Below are 20,080 nucleotides of genomic sequence, written 5' to 3'. Positions count from 1 at the left end.
ACATCTCAGCGATCACGGTCTTGCATGTTTCTCTCAGAGAAACGGAAATTCAGGTGCACACAAAAATCTGCATGAGATGCTCGTAGCAGCTTCATTCCTAGTAAATGAGACACAGAAGCCACTCGAAGGTCTCTCGGCCAGTGAAAGGGTTAAACAAACGGGGTGCATCTCTACCAGGGACTAGTGCTTGGCCACAGGAAGGAAGGAGATGCTGACACCTGTCACAACGTGGCTGGATCTCCAGGACACTTAGGCTCAGTGAAAAAGCCAGTCTCAAAAGACTACATGCTATGTGATTCCATTTATATGAATTCCCTCCCCCTTTTAAAGATTTTTCTTTTATTTATTTGAGAGTGAGAGAGAGAGACAGCATGAGCAGGGGGAGGGATGAAGAGGGAGAAGCAGGCTCCCCACCAAGCAGGGAGCCCAATGCAGGGCTCAATCTGTGGACTCTGGGACCATGACCTGAGGTGAGAGCAGATGCTTAACAAACTTAACAAACAGATGCCCTCATTTACATGACTTCTTAAAATGATAAAACTTTAGCTATGGAGAACAAAGTCATGGTTGCCAGGGACAGCGTTAGGGGTGGCGTACAAGACTTTTAGGGGTAGCAGAAGAGAGCTGTTTTAAATTCTATGTCTTGGTTATTGAGAGGCCTACAGGATCTGAGAGCAAATTGCACAGAAGGACACACACAGACACCTGCACGCACACACACATACATGGCTAGTCCGTCATCCAGTTAATAGTACAAGTACGGAACCAACAGTTTCCAGATTTTGATATCGGGCCATGGTTACAGAAGATGTCACCGTAAGGGAAAACTCGGCAAAAGAGTCGTGGAATGCTGTGTTATTTTTGTAGCTTTCTGTGAGTCTATGATTATTTCAAAATAAAAAGTTAAAAAGTTAAGTATTGGGAAAATGAAATGAAAAGCTGATTTGCAAAAGATAAGCACAGATTTGTAAATCACAGATTCCACAGATGCAGAACAACCACGCTGGGTTCCTGCAGGAGTTTCTCAAGGTTTTCTGCACCTGCTGTGCCGAGGGGCAGTAACAAACATCTGGCAGTAATGAACATCTGGCACAATGGCACCGGGCCACAGACCACACTTGGAGGAGCACCTGCTCAGAGATAAGAAGATACTAGAGGTGGAATGTTTTCCCTTCTTTGGCTTAATTATTTTGTGGTTGAGATATACTGCTGTTTGAAATGAAACTTGATTTAAAATATGTATTGATAATAACTCCATAATAATAATAATAACAACAATAATAACAATAAATATATATTTATATAAATTTCTGTTTCAAAATTATAACTTTATATTATTAAATTTTAAAAATAAAATATTTATGGGACGCCTGGGTGGCTCAGTTGGTTAAGCAGCTGCCTTCGGCTCAGGTCATGATCCCAGCGTCCTGGGATCGAGTCCCATATCGGGCTCCTTGCTCCGCAGGGAGCCTGCTTCTCCGTCTGACTCTGCCTTCCACTCTGTCTGCCTGTGCTCGCTCTCGCTCACTCTCTCTGACAAATAAATAAAATCTTAAAAAAATAAAATAAAATATTTATTTCCTCCCGATGCTGGTTTATTTATTTTTTTTTCCAATGCTGGTTTATAGATTAAAAACACAGTTGATGTAAACCATATCCAGCCCTCAGTGTGCCTGGTTCTGTCACCTGTCCCTCCCCCTCCTTCCCTCTCCCCTTCCCCTAACTTTACCTCCCACCCCACCCCCCACCCCTTCTCTCTCCCTGGGCTGTAGGCCCTCCACGTCCAGCTCTCCCGCTCTCCTGCTCCCCCTAGTGGCAGGTCCTGGGCTCTTGCCCCATCCGCCCCCAACACCTGGGACAGAACCTCTCTGAGCACGTTCCCTAGTGTGTGGTGATGATGAGACCCACCTCAGAGCTGTCACATGAGGAGTCAATGAGATCACCCACGTGGCAAGGGCTCTGAAAACCTCTCGGGAATGTGCACGTGCAGCGTGGGCCTTTCTGGCAGCACGCCCTTGTCCCCCAGGCACCTCCGTGGTCAACCACTAGCTGTGGTCAACCTCCCAAGTCTTTGTTCCCAACTCACCCTTCCCTCTCAGGGAAACCAGGCTCCTCCTTCCTCCTTCTCCGCCCCCCCGCCCCCCCCCCCCCCCCCAATTCACCCAGCCCCTCAGGGTTACGTGTGTCCTGCTCTTTCAGCTGCCCAGGGGAAAAGGCGAGCAAAGCTGCTGTAATTGTTGATTTTTTTTTTCCCTCTGCTACAACTAGAGGCCCTGTTAATTCTCCCACTTGTAGTAGTAGTAGTAGTAGTAGTAGTAGTAGTAGTAGTAATGAATACATTCATACTGGCTAACTCAGTGAGCACTTAGAAGGTGCCAGATACTATTCCAAGAACTACCTGTGTATTAATTCATTTAATGCTCCCAACCAACCCTATGGGGTGGGTTCTGTTCTAAGCCCAATTTACAGATTAAGAAACTGAGGCCAGCAAGCAGGGAAATTGTTTGCCCAAGGCCAACTAGCTAGAGAGCACCACCCTCTTCTCACAAAGCTACCCATGTTTCGTGGCAAGCCTCCTCCTTCATGGCAGTGGGGACCTGCTCTACCTTACCCAGCTCAGTGCCTGGCACTGCCCAGCAGCTCTGGGAATCTTTGCTGATCGAATGAATGAGGAGCAAGTGAAGGCTGCCCAGTGTTATGAGCCTACAAAGCTGTTCATCCCTGCCATCGAGGGGCCAGGCAGAGGTCTCGGGGGTGGCCACACAGGGCAGCCTGCCTGCTGCTGCCTGGAAGGCAACTGAGAACCTTGTCCTTCCCACCTCCGTCCTGCCCCTTCCAGGCTGGGTCTCAGCACTTCACTCCCTGGGAAATTTTCTTCTAAGTTTTCCTTCTTTCTCTCTCAAGCCCAAGCTGCTGTCTGGCACTTGCCACGTTCTCCTGTCCCTAGAGAAATATATCTACCTCGCAGCTCATCAGCTAATCACGCTGGGAAAGCAGCCCCTGCAGGCTGGGCCGGGCTGGGATCTGGTCGCTCCTACCCTTCTCTCCTCTGCTCCGACTTTACCCCGAAGGGTCTCCTCTTTGCCGCAGACTAACCCATTTTCCTGAACTCTTCAAATTCTCTCCCTACCAAGCTCCACTCTACCTCCTAAATCTCCCTGCTTCCTTTTCCAGCTGCCTATTTATTTCCTTCATTATCATTAATATAATTATTTGAAAGTCTTCCAGATTGTTCTATTTTCTCAAAGCTGGGAGACACAAATCCTCCCACTTGTGTTGTAAGCTGCTGCTCACAGCAATTCAGCCCCTCACGTGTTTTATAATTTCTGATTATGCACTTAAGCTGGGGGCTGTGTGGCCTGGGTGATGAAAGCTCCCTCCAGACATCATTTTACCTTATTTCTCCCAAGACTACTCCCACCATCACTACCACCACTACTCAATATCCATCCCACTCCAGACCAATTTAAGAATTCCCAAGTTTTGGGGAGCCTAGATGGCTCAGTCCGTTAAGCATCTGCCTTTGGCTCAGGTCATGATCCCGGGGTCTTGGGATCGAGCCCTGCATCAAGCTTCCTGATCAATAGGGAGCCTGTTTCACCCTCTCCCTCTGCCCCCACCCCTGCCTACGAGCATTCTCTCTCAAATAAATACAATCTTAAAAAAAAAAAAAAGAATTCCCAAGGTTTGTCTGTGGGAAAAAATGCGCACCATAAAATTTACTATCTTACCCATTTTTTATGCATAGATTTCAGTGGCATTAATTACCTTCACATTGTTGTGAAGCATCACCACATCTGGTTCCAGAACTTTTTCATCTTCCCAAACTGAAACTGTACCCATTAAAAAATGACTCTTCATCTCCCTCTCCTCTAGCCCCTGGAAACTACCATTCTACTTTCTGTCTCTATGAATCTGACTCCTCTGTGTCCCTCATATAAGTGGAATAATACAATATTGGTCTTTTTTGTGTCTGGCTTATTTCACTTAGCAGAATGTCTTCAGAGTTCATCCATGTTGTAGCCTGTGACAGGATTCCCTTCCTTTCTTAAGGCTGAATAATATTTCATTGTATACAAGGATCACATTTTGTTTATGCAATATTCATTGATGGCCATTTGGGTCCTTTCCGCCTTTTAGATATTGCAAATAGTGCTGCTATAAACATTGGTGTGTCACTCTCTGTTCGAATCTCTGCTTTAACTTCTTTTGGATATATATCCAGAAGTGGACTTGTTGGATCGTAATGTCACTCTGTTTAGTTTTTCTCAGTAACCACCTTACTATCTTCCAGAGTGGTTGCACCATTTTACATTTTCAGCAGCAATGCACAAGTGTGTCAATTTCACTGTATATTTGCCAACACTTGCTATTTTGGGGGGAGCGCTGTTGTTATAATAGCCATCCTAATGGGTAGGAAGTGATATCTTATTGTGGTTTTGATTTGCATTTCCCTAATGACTGGTGACTTTTCACATCCTTTTTGCTCACTTGTATATCTTCTTTGGAGAAATGTCTGTTCCAAGTCCTTTGTCCATTTTTAAAAAAAATATTTTATTTATTTATTTGACAGAGATCACAAGTAGGCAGAGAGGCAGACAGAGAGAGAGGGGAAAGCAGGCTCCCCACTGAGCAGAGAACCACCCCCCATGCGGGGCTCGATCCCAGGACCCTGAGATCGTGACCTGAGCCTAAGGCAGAGGCTCAACCCACTGAGCCACCGTGGCGCCCCCCCTCCTTTGTCCATTTTTAAATTAGATTGTTTGGTTGTTTTATTCTTGAATTGTAGGAGTCCTTTGTATATATTAATCCCTTATCAGATATATAATTTGATAATTTGCCCCTGGGCCCACTTCCCTTCTAATACACTCGCCTCAGAACTCCTGCCGCATCAGCTCACTCATCCCTCTGCTTTTCTGTTCTCTCTTGATTTCTATAACACATACATTCTATTTCCTAGATATTCAGAGCAGGAAAGATCCCAGTGTCCCATTTCCAAAAGAGCACCTCAAGCCAATGCATTCACAAAGGGTATGCAGAAGCTAACATTTTATCCATTGCGAAAAGCCCTATTCCAGGATACAGCTAGAGTGGGAAACACTGCGGTCTCTTCTCCTGTGGGCAGGAGTCCTTCCTCCCCTGGGACTGGCTGCTGGCCAAGGCCATGCCCTGTGGGTAGTTGTTGTCTACTGTTTCTGAGTGGCAAGTACCGTCCTGGGCACCTTACATGCATTTGACCTCACTTAATCCTCGTTCCACCCCGTGAGGCAGGTACTATTACTCCACTGATCTGATTAAGAAAACTGGCAAACGCCCAGTCAGCAAAGGAGCAGAACCAGGATTCAGGTTTTGGTTGGCCTTTTTTAGCAAATACATCCTGTCTTCCCCCATCCTTCCATAAGCCAACTCCAGCTCCTTCAACCTGCTCAGTCCTCAGGGGTAGGGTCCACGTGGTTTTTGTCCTCATACTTGTCCACAGCATCTAGTGGGTGCGACCTGGGTTACTCTATTTTGCCCTTGAGGACCTGTCCACAACTCAGGAGGGACAGGGGAACGCACACAGCACTGGGCCTGAGCCCCTGTTACCAAGAGAAAGGAGGCTTTTGCCAAGGACTCTGAGGGGAGATAAATGCTGGGAGTGGACTCAGCTCTGGTCAGGACCCAAGCACCCAGCCCTCCTGGAGACGCTGTGTGAGCCGGGCCAGGCCTGCAGACGGCCCCTCCCTGCCGTCTCCAGCCAGGGTGGTGCTTGTGTGGGAAGGACTTTAAATCCAGCTGCCAGACCCCTGGCCGGGAGAGGCTGGGAGGACTGGCCACCATGCACATCTCCTGCAGTCCACTGCTGCTGCTGCTGCTGGCCGCCACTGTGAGTCCCAACGGCGCCCTCAGTGATGATGAGAAACGTGCATTGGTGGAGCTGCACAACCTCTACCGGGCCCAGGTGTCCCCACCTGCTGCGGACATGCTGCATATGGTGAGTGTGGTGGCCAGGGGCCACTCACCTGCCGGAACTGATGGGGTGCTGGGCTGGGTCCCCCAATTCCTCCTACCCTCAAGCTGAAGCTATCTCTAAGACTCACCTCTCTGATCAGTGTCAGAGACATTATGTAATTCACAGGTTCCCAGAAGTAGCCCCATTCTACAGATCAGGAAACTGAGGCTCCGAGGGACTTACTGCTCCCTCCAAGTCACACAGCTGGTAGAGCCAGGCCTGGGAGTCCCCAGCTTCCCACTCAATGGCCCCTTCCCCAGCACTCCTAAAATGCTGATGCACCTCATAGGGGGGACATAGGAAATTCCTAACACCTTGGTAAAGATGGTCTTTCAGAGGCCTTCCAAGGCAATGAGGAGAGGAAACACGGGGAGGGAGTAGGAGGGGTCCTGGCATAGGGTAGGAGGGATGTATAAGGAGGTGGGAGAGAACAGGAATCAGAAGCAGAGAGGGCTCAGCATCCCACAGCTGCCATTCTGTCTCGGTCATACGACAAGACCTGCGATTTGGGGTGGGTCCCTTAACCTAGTAAGGACCGTCAGTTCTGCATCTGTAAAATGGGTCACCATTAGAGCTAGATGGACTGAATCTGGCATATGGCAACAAGGACTGAATCTCCAGATAGAACACTGATGGGGTCTGGGGATGAAATCTCAAGAAATATATGTATAGGAGGGTACATTTATATAAGGTTTAAAAACGGGTAAAAACTACTACTGCACACTTGTGAGGACACATGCAAATGTAGTAAAGATACAGAGCCATGCTTACAGGTGATGGAAGCCAGATTTGGGGTGGTGGTTACCTCTGTTCAGAGGGAGGGTTATTTGACAGTAGGGTTAGGATGGGATGTTTAGGCTCAAGATGAAAAGAGAGAAAGGCTGCCTGAATAGCTCAGTTGGTTAAGTGACTGCCTTTGGCTCAGGTCATGATCCCAGGGTCCTAGGATCCAGCCCCACATCAGGCTCCCTGCTCAGCGGGGAGCCTGCTTCTCCCTCTCCCTCTGCCCCTCACGCTGCTCATACGCTCTAGCTCCCTCTGTCTCTCTCCCAGTCTCTCTTGCTCTCTCAAATAAATAGAATCTTTGAGGGGTGCCTGGGTGGCTCAGTCATTGAGCTTCCGCCTTCGGCTCAGGTCATGATCCTAGAGTCCTGGGATCGAGTCCCGCATCAAGCTCTCTGCTCAGCGGGAAGCCTGCTTCTCCATCACCCTCTGCCTGCCTCTCTGTCTACTTGTGATCTCTGTCAAATAAATAAATAAAATCTTAAAAAAAAAAAAAGGAATCTTTGAAAAAAAGAGAGAGAATCAGAAATTCACCTCCTTCCTGCTCTCCCGGAGGGCTGAGCTAGCCCATCTTCTCTGGTGACCCTTGGGTGCCCTGGGAGGCTCAGGAACAAGGTCCAGGCACCCCATAGCTAGTGTCCCAGAGCAAGGTCACACCTAGGGGAATATAGCAGCGCACCTGAGGGTCCAGGATTGGAGTTCCAGCAGCTCTGCTCAATCTGGCCAAGTGACTCCGGGTGGCTCCTTTTACCTTTGAAGGCTTCCATTTCCTGATCTAGCACTTGTGACTGGCATTCCCTAGGCTGAGAGTCAAGGAACGCCTCTAGAAATGCACTCAGCACCACCATTCAAGCCCTGTTGCCTGGCAACCAGGAACTGCGGACAACAGACCCGGAGCACTGGATGCTGGTACCAGCTCTGCCAACAGCTCCCTGAGTGAGGCCTGGAACACAGTACTGAGCCTCAGTTTCCCCATTTGTAGGTCTCCGATGCCCTTCAGTCTTGTTGGCTGAGGTTGGGGGTTACCCACCCAGGAGCTGCTTTGGGGACAGAGCTAGACCCTGGTGGTGAGGTGACATTCTGGGAAGCAGTTTGGATACTCAGGGGTTATGCTGCAGTCCAGTGGGAAGTGATGGGAGGAGGGGACAGACTGGAACAAGCCTCAGCCTCAACCTCAGCAGTAGTAAATACAGAAACTGTGGGGCCAGGTGGCTTCGTTCAAATCTTGATTCTACCATTTACTAGCTGCATGACCTTTGTTAAGTTACTTAACCTCTCTGTGCCTCAGCTTCCTCATCTGTAAATTGAAGATGATGACAACATAGTAAGTCCCTTGTAGGATGGTTGTGAGGGTTAAATGAGTGAATATGTAGAAAGCATTTAGAACAGTGTGTGGCATCCAGTAAGTATTACACAGTATTTGATTACCAAAAGAGGGAATGGATCCAGGGTAAGGCTGGTGGCAGTTATCATGAACTCTTTTCTCTCCCTTAGCTATCACATCTAATCGTCACCACCTTTACCTTCCAGAAGGTTCCATTTTCCTTGAATCCTACTCCCCCATCCTTGACCTTAGATAAAACTTTTATTACTTCTCCCAAGGACTCCTAGAAGAGCCTCTACCTGCTTCCTCAGCCTCTGGCCTCCGCTGCCCAAAATGAACAATCCAATACCCAGGCTTGACCTTGCTCAACACCCTTCAGTGGCTCCCACTGGCTCCTGACAGCCTCAGGATAAAGCTCCAGCTTCTAAGAAGACTCTCTCTATGTGTTTGGCCCCTGCTGACGCCTCCAGCCTCCTCTCCTGCTCAGTTTCTCCCTCCATAACCTCAACAGCTTGTCCTTCCCCAGTCAAAACATTGTCTCTCCCTTCTGTCCTCCCTTTGTTCATGCTGTGCCTTCTGTTCCCTCCACCTGACTAATGCCGCCATTACATTAGCTTAGTGCCTCCTTCTCCGCCCTCAGGTTGGGCTAAATGGCCTCCTCGGTGCCTCTACACCACCCATTGCAAATCTGTCATTGACCACATCATGACCCAATCAGCAGTTTATGGCAATGTGAACTTGGGCATCTCGGTCCTTTCTCTTAGTTCCAGGCTAGCATATTGCCCCGGACTGCTGAATGAGTGAGTGAATGAATGGACTTGTTTTCAGACAGTGACCATGTGGCCAGTGTGGGTGGGTGCCGTGACTCTCAAAAATCCCTGTGGTTTCTGGAAGACTGAGAAGCCTTGAGACCCAAAGGAATGACTCTACTAATGGGACTCCACGCATCCAGTCGGAATAGGAATCCCAGCCAGGCTCTGTAGGGAGACTGCTTAAAGCAGTCTGTCTCAATCATCAATAGCAGACTAATGTCTACTGAGCACCTGCTATGTGCCAGCACTATGCCAGACACTGGGACCACATCACCGTGTTACCCCAAAGGAGCTCACGGTTCAGTCTGGAGCGCTGCAGGTCATCCCGGATTCCCCGATCCTAGTCCCCCACAGCCTGCTGCATTCCCACTCCCCAAACCCGCTTACTACCAGAGTCTAAGAGAACTTCAGGGAACAGCGACAAAACACCCAGGGAGGGAAAGAGATTCACTGCTGTCACAAAGTGGGGTGGTCCCAGCCCTATGTTCCCATCCGCACTCCCAGGCAGCTGTTCCCGAGAACCGTGTGTGGGTGAGGAGCCACACTATCCCCCCCTCTCACGGTCACCCAAGCTCCTGGCGCTCTGGAGGCTGTCTGGCTCCCACAGCTGGCTGGGCCGCCAGAGGGTGGAGCAAGAGTTGTTGCCAGGCCATCCATTTCTCTTGGAGAGGCCAAGGACAGAGCTTAATGGGATCCAGGCCTTTCTCGTCAAACCTTTGTTAATCCTTCTTCCCACCCACACTGGGGCTGTCCTCCCAGCCAGGGACACACAGAACCTCAGAGGTCCCTTAACCTAACATGCTCCCTCCTGCTGCCTCACCTGAGGTCCCCCCTGGAGAACACTGCCTTTGGGAACTGACAGCTCCTTGAGACACCACGGCTCTGAAAATAGGCCTCTCGGTGGGTCATGCAGAGACACAATCTTTTGGGGGAAAGGGTTTTTCAGCTGACAAAAGTTGAGACCACCTGGGAGGGAAGCCTGGAAATGGTAAAGCCATGGAGGCTAGGTGACCCCAAAGGAAGGCTGGGACCTGAGTGGGGAATGCTGGCCACCCCCAAAGGAAGAGTGGGACCTGAGTGGGGAATGCTGGCCACCCCCAAGTCATATTTATGGTGTGTGTGGGTAAGGGGGTGGAGGATAGCAGGATAAATAATGCAGCCCTTGAACATCTCATTGGAAATTCTGTGGTCTTCAGAGCAGTCAGGTGGCTCTGGGAGGTAGGCAGGGCACAGCTGCCCTCCTTTCATATAGAGGGATATTAATATTAATTAATGATAACACTGTCACAAACATCATCTGATTTATTCTTCACAAAGCCCCATGAAAGTTCAGAAAGGGTAGGCAATCTGTCTAAAATCACACAGCTGGTAAATGGTCCCAAGTTTAGCCAACTCCATGGCCTAGGGTGGAACCCTCCCAGCTCCCCCGCAGAAGCCCACCAGGAGCATAGGCCTGTTCCTGATCATGGCCAAGAGTTACCCAGCAGGAAGGGAGGGTCTCCGGCCTCCAAAGGCCCCCAGGACACCTTCAAGCTTCTTTAATCCCCAGAGTCGGGGGCATCCCCACCTCCCTCTCCCACCCACCTCCACCGTCTCCACGGAGCCCGAGGCCAGGTGTTGCTCACCTCTCCGTCCTGTCCCGCAGAGGTGGGACGAGGAGCTGGCCGCCTTCGCCAAGGCCTACGCGCAACAGTGCGTGTGGGGCCACAACAAGGAGCGCGGGCGGCGCGGGGAGAACCTGTTCGCCATCACGGAAGAGGGCATGGACGTGCCCCTGGCCATGGAGGAGTGGCATCACGAGCGCGAGCACTACAACCTCAGCGCGGCCACCTGCGACCAGGGCCAGATGTGCGGCCACTACACGCAGGTGCGTGCCCGCAGGGTGGGCGGGGCTACACAACGAGTGGGCGGGGCATCACGAGCCGTGGGTGGGGCCGCACTAGCCGTGGGCGGGTGGGGCAGGGGCTGCCTCTCCCTTTCCCAGCTCCAAGATCAGGCAGTCCCCGCTCTAAGGCCCCGAGATCCTTCGTAGAAGTTTCGACAGGAGCTCCTGTGTTGTCCACGCCTCTGACGACGCTGACTCTTGAAGAAGCACAATCGCTTGAAAATCTAGATGGCCCCTCTCGGCCTCCTCTTACTGAAGGAACCTGAGTTAGGTGTCGCAGAGCCAGTGTCGTGGATGATTATTGTGCTAGGAATACTGACTGACCTCTAAGCGGTCCTGTCCTCCGGCCTCAAGCAGGGCTGTTTGCCCCGCGGTAATTGCCCTCGACTTCTGGCTTCTCTCACTGTCCCTCTTCCGTCATTTCTCATGGTGTCTGTTTCTAACCTGCCAGGGTCCGATAAAGCAAATAAACAATTGTGTGTTTAAATTTTCTTCTGCTTTTAAAAGCCATGTGTAAAATAAGAGCAAATCGTCACCCAGTGAAGGTTTCAGGGAGCCTTCGAGATCATTCTCTGCCCCTCGAAGTCACTTCTTGCTTATGTCAGGGTTCTCACTGCACTTTGAAAGTTGGAGTTTCCAGATAAGAGATGCTGGGTGCGGGTGCTGTAGGGGTGTGTATACGTGTAGGGGAATTAACAGTAGTGTTATTGAATTCTTGTTCTTCTCCACCCAATGCTTATTGTTCAAACAATAACAGAACAATTTTTTAAAAAAAGAAAAAGGAAGATCGACCTTCTTCCCACCCATATCCACCAATTCCACTTTCCAGTGCTTCTTTTGAGTGGTATTTTTAGTGCTAATCTTTGGGGAAGGAAATCTTGACATCATCCATCCAGATGAAGAAGTTGTGAGGGCCCAGCAGCCCCTCCCTCTCCCCTCCCCTCCATACCCTCCCACCTCTCACACCCCCGGCCACCTCCAAAACACACACACACACACACACACACACACACACAGACACCCTCCTGCAAAGACTGCTGTCAGCGCCTGGCATGCTCAACAGTGGTGTATCCTCAGCTAACTTAAGCAGGAAAAAAAAAAACAACAAACAGTCTGGGGGATGTATGCAGAATTAGTAGCTGGAGCCAGATCTCACAACAAAAACTTGCCTCTGTTTTAGTGACTCCTGAACAGACCCGGCTAGAAATAGCAAGGAGAGTCTGCTGGTATCAGTCCATGGTGGTGCACAAAAGCTGTTTTGATTTTTAAATTTTATACTTAAGACAGAATTCATTCTAGCAGGTAGGAGACCCAGACTTAGAAACAGCAGAGCAGACCACTGCTCACTTGTGAAGCGGGAGGAAGTTCTATGTTCAAAATGGTTCCTTCTGTTCTCTTCCTTGGATTTTGTTTGTTGCTGATATCTAAGATTCTCATGTTTGAGATTCATTCCTTTGGATATACCCCTTGTTTAAAATGCACAGGAAGTTGTAAAAAAAAAAAATTCGCAGGAGGAATTCATGAGGGTATATACTAAGGGAATTTTTTTCAGAGAAAAGCCTGGTGAAATAGTGTGTATGGTTCAGGACAAATTCTTCCCAAACTGCCTGTTTACAGTTGTGCCTGGAGCTGTGTGTCCTCAGAGACTTGGATTTGACAGGTTGTAGGGATCCTCCCCTCCCCACCCATACAAGACTGGTGTCCCACCCAGGCTAAACTGTTGGGTTTGCTCTTCTTCAGCTGGTCTGGGCCAAGACGGAGAGGATTGGCTGTGGCTCCCACTTCTGTGAGAAGCTCCAGGGTGTTGAGGAGATCAATATCCAATTGCTGGTTTGCAACTATGAGCCCCCGTGAGTGCCCAGGGAGCCCTGCGGGTAGAGGATGGGCAGAGCCAAGGGGAGGGTTGAGCTGGGCAGTCTAACAATATGGGAGGGGGCTAATCTGGGGCCTGAACCCCATATTCTTGGGGAGGCTGTGAGGGAACCCATGGGAGTCTGCTCTCATCGGCCGGGCAAGCTAGTTGGGAGCAAGACCCAGGGGTACTTCCGACCTGGGTATGTGTTTGAGGGATCGGGACAGGGGTCTGTAGGAACTGCCCCGCTCCCAGCATCGTCCTCGCTTCCCGCAGGGGGAACGTGAAGGGAAAGAGACCCTACCAGGAAGGGACTCCGTGCTCTCTATGTCCCTCCGGCTACCGCTGCGAGAACTCCCTCTGTGGTGAGTTGGGGGGTAGGGTGGGGAGGAGTAGGAAGGGGCTGCGAGGGAATTAGAGCCTCCAAGGACTCCCATAGCCGGTGCACCGGCTGGGGCGGGAAAGGGAGAAGGGGAGTAAGGAGAGGGCTGGTGAGACTTGTCCCTCGGGGACCCTTTGCGGGCCCACTCTCTCCGAGTTCCCAAGCCCACTTCGCCTTCCTTGCGCAGTCACTTTGGCGCCCAGTCATTTAAAGTGGTCGGATTTCAATCCTTGGAGCTGAGGGTAGAGGACGGAGGCCCTCAAGCTGCGGGCGAGGTGGGCGTGGCCGGAGGATAGGGCTCCCCCGGGGTGGGGTGGGGGCTGGTAGTGGGCGTGGCCAAGTGTCCTTGAAGGGGACAAGCAAGGGAAGCGGTGGACTTGATAGGCACAAGCATCTAGCTGGAGATTCCCCTGAAAAAGTAGTTGTGTGAGTGCCGAGAGCAAGATTTGGACAAAGAGGTGGATAAAGGAGACATTGTTTTAGTGCTACAATAAAATAACAACGTTGTAATAAAATAATATTACCAATGAAGGATATAGTCGCTGGAGGGGATGTGTGTTTGCTTGTCATCGTAGGAAATTTGGTCGCCTCACCTTGACTGTGGTGGGGTGAGGGAGGTGGAGTCCGCTGTAGCACTAAGGCAGGGCCTTGTTTCTTGTCAGAACCCATCACAGACCCAGAAGAGGCTCAGGATTTGCCTCACCCGGTAACCGAGGCCCCAGCTTCCCAGGCAACCCAAGCTTCAGGCTCTAGGAAAAGCAGTGTCCCTTCTTTCCTGGCAACGGAAACTCCATCCTCCTTGGTAACAGAGGTCTCAGGCCCCCTGGCAACCAAGGCTCTACCTGCTGCAGAAACCACGGCCCCATCTTCCTTAGCAACGGAAGATTCCCTCTCCATGGCAACAGAGGCTCCACCTTCCTTAACGACTGAGGTCCCTTCCTTCTTGGCAACTCACAGCCTGTTCTCCCTGGATGAAGGGCCAGCTACTTTCCCCAAGTCGACCCATGATCCCATCTTCAAATTGGCAGACAAAGAGGCCAGCAGGACAATAGTGCCCCCCAAGAGCCCAGACAGTTCTCTGCACCCCAAGATGTTCTTGACAGGGACACGGGAGCCACTGCCCCACTCCCAGAAGGTGGGCAAGGCTGAGGCCGAGTTGCCTCCTTCCAGTGAGGTCTTGGCCTCAGTTTTTCCAGGCCAGAACAAGACAAGAGAGCTGCCGGCCACACTGGACCACATGGGACACACTTCCTTCAAGTCCCCCAATGCCTCTGCCACTGCTAATGTTGTGGGCGGGCGCACCCTGGCTCTGCAGTCATCTTTGCCTGGTAAGGCATGTAGTGTTGTCCCACCTTCCCTCCTTGTTGCCAGAAGGTCATCATCTTGCCTCCAGCATCAGTGTTGTGGGCTGTACCCACTGAATAAGAGCTTCCTCCCTGGCTGCTGGGCCCCCACTTGCACGCCTGGCAGGGAAGGCGGGAGGTCAGGCAGAATTGTGTCCATGCTGAGACAAAGCCTCTCTCTCCCCACAGGTGCAGAGCCTAGTGTCAATTCAGGGCTGAACTCGGGCCCTGGTCACATCGGGGGCCCCCTTCTGGGACTGCTGCTGCTGCCTTCCCTGGTCCTGGCTGGAATCTTCTGAAGGAGTCACCACTCAAAGGCAAGGGCTGGTGGGGAGACCCTGGCCTCATGCCCACTCTGGATCATCTCTTCTCCAAGGAAGAGGCCACAGTTTCCTGGGCAGGTCCTGCTCTGTGGCCCAGAAGTCCCCCTTTAACCCCAGCTTCTGACCAGACTCCAGGCCAGTGATCTTGTCCCCTCAGGAGGCCTCTGTAATGTCCACTCCTGGCACTGCCCCAGGAGTGCCTCTGCCTCTGTGGAGGTCCAGGCCTCAGCTAGCTGCGGATTACTCTGGGCAGTGTTCCTGTGGCCACTTGTGCTCAATCTCCAGTTGTCCTGTGGCCGTGGTTCTGCTCTTCCAGGGACAGAAGATCTCAGTGCTTCCCTGAAACCCCTTGACCCCTCCTCGTCTCCTGGCTTCTTCCTTAAGCCATTGGAGTTTGGGGCTATTCCCAGGAGTACCTCCTGCCTTCCCAGGCTGAAGAGGTCAGCTGTCGTCCTGCCGTCGACTCCCCACCACCCTGCCTCTCCACTGAAGATGCTTCTTGGCTGAAGGCCCTCTGGATGGACAAGGCTGCAGGGCCTGTGCCTCATCTGCAGACACACCGTGGGGGCACAAGGCCGGCCACCTGGCCCAGACCCCTTCTGCCCCTCCCATCTCATTCCCTGGATGGGTGGGGATTCAGGGGAGATCCCTGCCTACCAGGCTTGGGACTCTGCCTCTGCAGGTAGCTGGTTCTCCCTGAGTGCCCCCTCCCCCTACTCGCTGGTGTAGCTGGGGAGGGGGATTATGAGGGGCAGAAGGACAAGCTCCAACTGAATGGGGTTCTACATGGTAGCGGGGGGGGGGGCAGGCAAGGACCAGGAAAGGGAAGCAGTCCCTGACTCCCGAATAAAGCCTCTGGAAGAGTACCGAGTGTCTGTGCTTATGAAGACTGGTGGGTGAAGGGGTGGCTCTTGGGGATGTCCTGAAGAGGTTCCCTTCCAGCACCTAGCACCTGCTCTGTCTTCTACCCACCTCCTCTCCCTACACCCTCCACCTAGTTCTTTGGGGCACCTTTTCCTTCCTTTAAACTGCTCCCCTCCCCAACTCAAATCTTTAGGCAGCGAGCAGGAAAGAGGGAGGGCCAAGGGCTGACTCCCCCATCTCCAGGGGTCACCGGTGGAGGCTTCGTTGGGTTTTAGACCCCAAATCAAGGAGAGGCACACAGCCTTTTTACAAGGTGCTGCTGCCCAGGCCCAGCTGGTACACCAAGCCAGAGACTTTGCCAGCCGTGGGTGCTTGGAGGTGTCCCGAGGAAGGGTTCTGGAGTCCCAGACATACTCCCCTAGAGGAGCACAGGACTGTGCAGGGTGCTGCAGGGTGGGAAAGCACGTGTGTGTGTGTGTGTGTGTGTGTGTGTCTATGTATATGCATGTAGGGCTAGCAGCAGTAGGTGACTGAGGGCGGGCAGCTTGGGACCGAGGTGGGGCTGGTGGGGATGACAGAGTGACAGTCTCCAGGTCAAAGCTGGAATGGGAGCAAACAGGAAGCTTGCAATGCAGGGTGTGTGTGTGTGTGTGAGAGAGAGAGACAGAGACAGAGACACATAACATATTAAGAGACAACCTAATGATATAAATTAGGATATAACTCATGTAAAATTCACCCATTTAAAGCGTACCATGCAATGGTTTTTAGGATGGTGCAAGCACCAGCAGTCAGTTTTAGAACATTCCAACAGCCTGAAAAGAAACCCCATCCTCATTAGCAGCCCCTCTCTGTTCCCCCTCCACCCCAAGCCCAAAACCACCACTAGTCTAGTGTCTCTACGGAGTTATCTGTTCTGACATGTTGTATAAATGGGATCATACAGTGGGCAGCCTTTTCTGTCTGGCTTCTTTCACTTACCATAATCTTTTTTAGATTTATCCATTAGGTAGCACATGACAGTACTTTATTCCTTAGTCCCTTGTATAGAATACATTTTATTTATCCGTTTGTCAGTATCATAGGGTAACTGCGGATCCTACGGTCACTCTGTGGTGAACATTTTTTTAGAACTGCCACACTTCTTTCCAAAGTGGCTGCACCATTGCACATGTGCACCAGCAATGCACGAAGGTTTCCATTTCTTCACATCTTCTCCAACACTCATTATCTGTCTTCTTAAAATTATAGCCATCCTAGTTGAAGTACTATCTCATTGTGCTTTTTTATTTTCATTTCCCTGATGGCTAATGATGCCAAGCGCATCTTTCCACGCGCTTTTTTACTGGCCTTCTGACTATGGAGAGAGGTCTATTCAAGTCTTTTGCCCATTAAAAAAAAAAGATTAAATTTATTAATTTTTTTATTTTAAAGATTTTGACAGAGATCACAAGTAGGCAGAGGCAGGCAGAGAGAAAGAGGAGGAAGCAGGCTCAATCCCAGGACCCTGAGATCATGACCAGAGCTGAAGGCAGAGGCTTTAACCCACTGAGCCACCCAGGTGCCCCTTTTTGCCCATTTTTTAACTGGGATACTTGTCTTATTATGAGTTGCAGGAATTCTTTATGTAGTCTAAATACAAGTCCCTTATCAGATATGTAATTTTAAAGCATTTTCTCATTCTGTGAGTTGTCTTCTCGATTTTTCTTTAGGATATCTTCTGAATGCAGTCTTCAATTTTGATGATATCCAATTTATTTGTTCTTTTGTTACTGTACTTTTTGGTGTTACATCTAAGAAACCATTGCCTGATCTGAGGTCACAGAGATTTGAGCCTATGCTTTTTCTAAGAGTTTTATAATAGTTTCATTTCTTGTCTTTATGCCTTTGATCCATTCTTAGTTGATTTTCATATGCGGTGTTAGGTGGTTGCCCAAGTTCATTCTTTTTTTTTAAAGATTTTATTTATCTGACACAGAGAGAGAGAGAGATCACAAGTAAGCAGAGAGGCAGGCAGAGAGAGAGGAGGAAGGAGGTTACCCACTGAGCAGAGAGCCCGATGCTGGGCTCGATCCCAGGACCCTGAGACCATGAACTGAGCCGAAGGCAGAGGCTTTAACACACTGAACCACTCAGGCACACACCCCCAAGTTCATTCTTAATGCATGTGAATATCCAGTTGTCCAAGAACTTTTTGTTGAAGGTGATTCTTCCTCCATTCACTTGTCTTGTTGCCTTTGTCCACAATCAATTGATCTTAAATGTGAGAGTTTATTTCTGGATTTCTCTCAATCCTGTCCCATTGATCTCTAGGTCTATCTTATGCCAGTATCACACCATCTTGATTATCATAACTTTGTAGGACATTTTGAAATTGTTAAGTGTGTGTCCTCCAATTTTGTTCTTCTTTTTCAACATTGTTTAGGTTATTTTGGATCCCTTGAGTTTCCATTTAAATTTTAGTGCCAGCTTGTCAAATTTCTGCAAAGAAGCCAGCTGAGATTTTGATAGGAAACTATGTATTCTGCCACCGAGGTCTTCCAGTCCATGAACAAGGGTTATCTTTCCATTTATTGAGGTCTTTACTTTTGTTTAACAATATTCTGTAGTCTTCAAGGTATAAACTGTGTGGGCTTTTTGTTATACTTGTTCATATTTTATTTTTGATGCTATTATAAATGAAATTGTTTTATTAATTTTATTCTTTACTTTGTTCATCTGTGAATGTAAAGTATGATTGATTTTTGTGCATCAATTTTATATTCTGTGCCCTTTCTGAGTTCATTTATTAGTTACAACAGTATTTTTAGTGGATTCTTTAGGATTTTTAAAAAAAACATTATTTATTTGAGAGAGAATGAGCAGGGAGGAGGGGCAGAGGGAGAGAGAGAAGCAGGCTCCCTGCTGAGCAGGGAGCCCCATAAGGGGTTCAATCCCAGGACCCTGAGAGCATTACCTGAGCCAAAGGCAGAAGCTTAACTGAGCCATCCAGGTGCCCCAGAATTTTCTATCTACAAGATCATGTCATCTGCAGAAATAGTTTTACTTCTTCCTTTCTAACCCTGATAAATTTTATTTCATTTTCTTGCCTGACTGCCCTGGCTGGACCCTCCAGGACAATGCTGAGCAATGGCAAGAGCAGACATCCTTGTCTTGCTCTTGATCTTAGAGGAAAAAAATCAGGGTGTTCATCATTCAGTCTAATGTTAATTACGGGTCTTTTGGAGATGTCATTTATCCGGGTGAGGAAGTTATATTCTTAGGTTTTTGAATGTTGTTGTCATGAAGGGGTGTTGAATTTTGTTGAATACTTTTTCTGTGTCTATTGAGATGGTCATATGCTTTTGCTTCTTCTTCTTCTAAGTATAGAGAGTATTATGTTTTTAGAGGATGATCCAACTTACGATCCTGAGCACAGGGGTCCCTCCTTTCCTGGGCTTGTTTTCTCAAGCTAGCCCTAGGTCAGTGAGGGAGTCAGGTGAGGCTGCCTCTGAGCAGACCAGGCCTGTGTAAGGCCAAACCCATCTTCTCTGGTTTTGGGGTGAGCTCTGCTTGCCTCCTGAAAAGCAAGAGCATCTGTGGCCAGCCCTCAGGACACCCTCACATGAAGAGGACCCACCTAAGACCAGAAGCAGGGACCTCTTTGGAAGTTCATTTTTTGGGAAACAAGACATGGTGTCCCATGTCTTGTTGTCAGGCAAGGCTGTGACAAATGGGCAGGGAGGGGACGTGTCAGCACAAGCCCATGGTAAATAGGAGGGCACGTTCAGAGGGGAAGGTGGCTGGCACTTTGAGGCTTCAAGGGCCACAGTGGGGAGCACTCTGCTCCAGCACTCTGCCACACAGCTCTCAGGTATCTGGGGACTGACAAAGCAACAAGGGCTACCAGCAAAGGCCACCACTACCAACGCAGGCTTCAGCACAGGGGGCCCCAAAAGGCCTACCAGAGGACTCCCCAGCTTTGTCCATCAGAATTGCTTTTTCCAGGAGGAGTGGATGGAGACTAATTGCCCACGAGGACATTCCCACTACTGTCACCCCTCCTTTTGCTGATGGCTCAGCTCCCTTCCTACCCCAGTCCAACTCGATCTCCTTTCTCAGCTAAAAACCCTGCCACTCTAGTTTCCAGGACTTGACAGTGAAATACCAGGTGCTCCAACGGTAGGTGAGACCTCAGCCTTCAAACACAGAAGAGTCTGTCAAAGGGGGCATTTAACATGCACAATAACCACATCTATATATTGACCTGAAAAACATTAGGGGTAAAACCTGTACTTTGCTCAACTAAAAACTGAGAGCATCAAAGGGATTTTCTCGCCATTTCTGGTTCTGGTTCTTGCTGTTCTGACTCGCAAGTCCCCAGGGACTACTTGGCAGCAGCGCTGGTTCTCCTCAGGGTGACCTGCCACGCCCACCCATGGCCCACTCTTGACCAGAGGTGGCCTCTCCAAATGTCTGAGGGGATGGCTGTCAGAGGGGCTCTTCAGCGCCAGCCCAGCTCACATTCCAGAGTGCCCTAC

At 49.9% G+C, this 20,080-nt stretch overlaps 1 protein-coding gene across 4 annotated transcripts; it reads left to right on the top strand.

The window, feature by feature from the left end:
* Positions 1 to 5,767: 5,767 nt before the first annotated feature.
* PI16 (peptidase inhibitor 16) lies at positions 5,768 to 15,562 on the top strand. Of its 4 annotated transcripts, none has more exons than XM_059400576.1 (7): positions 5,771 to 5,974; positions 10,557 to 10,778; positions 12,537 to 12,646; positions 12,925 to 13,013; positions 13,693 to 14,358; positions 14,563 to 14,690; positions 15,107 to 15,562. In XM_059400576.1, the coding sequence occupies exons 1-6, from the start codon at positions 5,819 to 5,821 to the stop codon at positions 14,670 to 14,672; spliced, it is 1,353 nt and encodes a 450-aa protein (XP_059256559.1). In that variant the 5' UTR covers positions 5,771 to 5,818; the 3' UTR covers positions 14,673 to 14,690; positions 15,107 to 15,562. The 4 variants fall into 4 exon arrangements, with proteins under 4 accessions (XP_059256560.1, XP_059256559.1, XP_059256558.1 ...); XM_059400575.1 differs by having other exon boundaries at positions 15,013 to 15,562; XM_059400574.1 differs by having other exon boundaries at positions 5,772 to 5,974; positions 15,128 to 15,562.
* The last annotated feature ends 4,518 nt before the right edge of the window (positions 15,563 to 20,080 follow it).

This window comes from Mustela nigripes, chromosome 5 (assembly GCF_022355385.1).
Source record: "Mustela nigripes isolate SB6536 chromosome 5, MUSNIG.SB6536, whole genome shotgun sequence".
NCBI classification, from domain to species: Eukaryota; Metazoa; Chordata; class Mammalia; order Carnivora; family Mustelidae; genus Mustela; species Mustela nigripes.
Note: the sequence above shows the minus strand (reverse complement) of the source record. Positions and strands in the feature narration are given on the sequence as shown.

Bases quoted from the DNA above. Each gene is read 5' to 3' on its own strand.
- PI16 (XM_059400576.1), top strand. From the start codon at position 5,819: ATGCACATCTCCTGCAGTCCACTGCTGCTGCTGCTGCTGGCCGCCACT. The intron at 5,975-10,556 runs GTGAGTGTGGTG...CCTGTCCCGCAG, and splicing joins CTGCGGACATGCTGCATATG to AGGTGGGACGAGGAGCTGGC. The intron at 13,014-13,692 runs GTGAGTTGGGGG...GTTTCTTGTCAG, and splicing joins CTGCGAGAACTCCCTCTGTG to AACCCATCACAGACCCAGAA.